General features: G+C 37.6%; 1 protein-coding gene across 2 annotated transcripts; it reads right to left on the bottom strand.

Moving 5' to 3' along the window:
* Positions 1–511: 511 nt before the first annotated feature.
* Positions 512–1,530, bottom strand: LOC124383008 (little elongation complex subunit 1-like). 2 transcript variants are annotated; one of them, XR_006925165.1, is made up of 4 exons: positions 1,346–1,530; positions 1,039–1,139; positions 855–944; positions 644–739 (listed from the first exon to the last, which is right to left on the bottom strand). XR_006925165.1 is itself a non-coding variant. In XM_046845402.1 (3 exons), exons 1-3 carry the CDS (start codon positions 1,443–1,445, stop codon positions 531–533), a joined length of 399 nt encoding a protein of 132 aa, XP_046701358.1. In that variant the 5' UTR covers positions 1,446–1,530; the 3' UTR covers positions 512–530. The 2 variants fall into 2 exon arrangements, 1 of the variants encoding a protein (XP_046701358.1); XM_046845402.1 differs by lacking the exon at positions 1,039–1,139 and having other exon boundaries at positions 512–739.
* Between the last annotated feature and the right edge of the window lie 1,694 nt (positions 1,531–3,224).

The raw sequence follows: 3,224 nt of genomic DNA, 5'->3' as shown, positions 1-3,224 counted from the left end.
TATTTTTAATTTTGCCTCTTTTTTATAATATTGATTTATTTATATTTGTAAGAAAAATAGAGAAATTCATGCTGCATTAATTGCACATTAATAAAATAAGTGCTGTTAAAATGAATTTGGGGTAATGTGTTATTAACTCGGTTATTTTGAAAGTTTTTTCAGTATAAAGGACATTATATAAAGGTCAACCCAAAGTTGTTAAGCTTTTTCTTGAGCCATTTATACTTTTGCATCTTCTTTGTAGAATCTGTACAAAAACACATAATTTGACTTAATTTAAAAACAATGTGAGAAAAATGCACAAGAATCTGCATGCGCTCTGTTATACTGCATGTATTATATGCTGTATAATGATGGTTTCTACAGCTGTGGCATCATATTGATGTTATTAAGAGGATGATTGGGACTGAAGGCAGATGATTGAGGGTAAAATGCACGACCCGCCACTGTAAAGAGACGATAAATAACACTGTGCAGATCTATTATGTATTTTATTTATTTATCTACAAAAATATAAAAAATTTAATCTATTAAACATTATTTAATGTGATCATTTTTTTTGTCTTTATGTGAGAACAGAGGAAGCTGATCTGCTTCAGGCACTTGGTGACGGCTGGAGGAACGGGCTTTGTGAGGTCTTTTCTCCACGACTCCAAAGCGTTCAGAGCGACTTTGGGGTTGCTGGGTGCCAGATCATGAGTGGCATAAACCACTGCGAGCTGCAGCTCCCACGGCAAATCTGCACACAAAATCCATCATAAAATTAGGACTTGCTGAAGCACTTTCCTGTTGATAGAGAACTAAACATCAGAGAATAAAGATAAAGATTGATAAAGGACTTGTTTATTTGATACCTTTTTGCCCCCTGAACTCATTTACACTTTTCACCAGATCCTCAACTGATGCTGCCACGTTCTCCTTAAGGCCATTTTGGCCAAGTCGCCCTGTTTGAGATGGACAAAGAACATGAGTGAAAAACAGAAGAATCCAGAAATAATGTGAGATAATGCTCTAAAACAGGATTTACAGAAAACTTACCAAGTAGCCTGAATATTGCTGCTACAGAGACGTTTCTGAACTTTGTTTCCTCTGTTTGTGTTTGTTTCAGCCAAGTGTTCAAAATGAGCCACACACTTTTTCTGAAAAATTAAACATATTAAGTTTTCTTGTGATAGAATAGAATACCATCAATTGTAAGTTTATGCAACTAGAATGGAAATTTTGCAGGATTTGGGACACACTGTCTCATATGAGTCTCACATTTGCCAGTTCGTAATCTATTAAATGTTCAAAAAAACTAGAAAGATGAGAATTAAACACATTGAAGCAGTTTTACATTCAGTACCGTATAACATGGGAGACGGTCCAAATCCAGCCCAGTTGTGCACAGAGAAGGTCCAGGCTGAATACGTAGTCCCAGGCAGCAGGACAGAGATCATCACCATACCACCTGCTCTTCTGGAAAGTCAGACTTTTGTCTTTCAGAAGAGCCTTCAGTGTGCTGGTGATGGCTCTGTAGATGTCTCCAGGAGGCTCCTGGCAGAAAATACATCTTTTCTTTAAAAACCAGATCAATGAAACAATGTTTACAATAATATGATCATAACTGAAAGGTCACAACCAATCACAAGTGCAGATGATTGAAATACTGAGGTAGAGCTCTAACTGTGCATTCTGCTCTTTTTATAACCTCCATTTATTTATAATAGGGGGTTAAGACTTGACTGTAGATTAGGTTTAGGAAAACTACTCGACTTTGCATAAACCAAAACCTGGAGTAAACATTTTACATGACAAATCATATCTACTGTTCAATTTCAGAACATCAGGACCAGTGAATTATGGATTGACTATTAAAACTGAGAAAACTCAATTCCAGAGCTATAGAATTGCATGTACACTGAATAAAATGCATGCGTTTGAATTGAATGCACACTAAATAAAACAGAAGATAATCACTGACCTCGTTCACACAAAACTTGGAAATGACAGATTTTTCTTCATCTGTCAGAGAAGGAAGTTCACATTTCCCTTTAAGAAGTGCATCTATCCAGTTTGGAGATAAAACATCTGCACAGGAATCCTGCAGTGTTTTTAATGCACTAGTGATGAGGGATTGATCAAGTCGAGGCTTTTTAGCGGCACTGGGTGGTGGCATGTCTGATGCAGCTCTCTTTGCTCTAATATGAAGAAAATGTGATCAAATCACATGACACAGACAATTCTACAGTATAGATAATACATTGGGAATGTGATATTACAGGAAATAATCAGTATAAATGAAGTAAAAACAGTAATAGAACTGATCAAACCGATTGCGCAACCTGATGCTCGCGAGTCACGACAGAACAGATCCAGTGTGACTCCCGAAGTTACAAACAAACAGTTTACACAATAACACTTCAATAAACTACACCATTTTCACATGATGAGGATAACAGCATTCACTCACAACCAATTTCATTATCGATTATTATGTGATTATTGTTGCAGCTCTAATAATAAATAATAGACTCAGTGTTTCAAAGAGAATAAAAACCCATAAAGTTTGGAAACTCACTGTTCCAGCAGTCGTACAGTCGCTCTATTGAACATTTTTCTACTATTGAACATCAGGTAGCTGATAAGTGTGTAAGTAGTAGTAGAATATAGTAGACCCTTTAGACCAGGAGTCCTGTATGAGATCTGTTTAATATGAATTGTGTGTTGACATGACGTCCCTCCTGAATTCCTATGTTATCTGATAACACTGCTGCTCCAACTCTGCTGGGGGGAGGTGGTATGAGGAAGAAATCTCAAGATACAAAACAAAAAACAAGCCCATTGGCACTTGCAAAACTGCTGTCCTAAGCCATTGTTGTAGACCGTTATTACAGTCCAAGCTCATTCTCAGTTCCTGATGTTAGAGGGATACCAGTCCATTTCTGCTCAGGTGCAGGCCATCAGGGTGGAAGAGCATTGGACACTCCCAGGAAACATTCCAGATATCAGAAAAGGGCAGGTTGTGTTCTTGACACCATAACTGTAGCATATATTTAAAGCAAAAAAAGTCTACTGAACCTCTCAATTCCTCCTTGGTATGCGGGAAGCAGTTCTGAACCATGATCCTCATTGTAGGTAAATGTGCTTTGTAACATTTCAACCAAGAGTCACTTCAGGATCTCCGTCTGCCTTTGCCTGAGGTCGTTTATGCCAGCATAGACGAAGCAATTCTGGGTGGAGAT

Source organism: Silurus meridionalis, chromosome 3 (genome assembly GCF_014805685.1).
Source record: "Silurus meridionalis isolate SWU-2019-XX chromosome 3, ASM1480568v1, whole genome shotgun sequence".
Classification (NCBI taxonomy): domain Eukaryota; kingdom Metazoa; phylum Chordata; class Actinopteri; order Siluriformes; family Siluridae; genus Silurus; species Silurus meridionalis.
The sequence above is the reverse complement of the archived record's forward strand: the minus strand, read 5'-3'. Positions and strand labels throughout refer to the sequence as shown.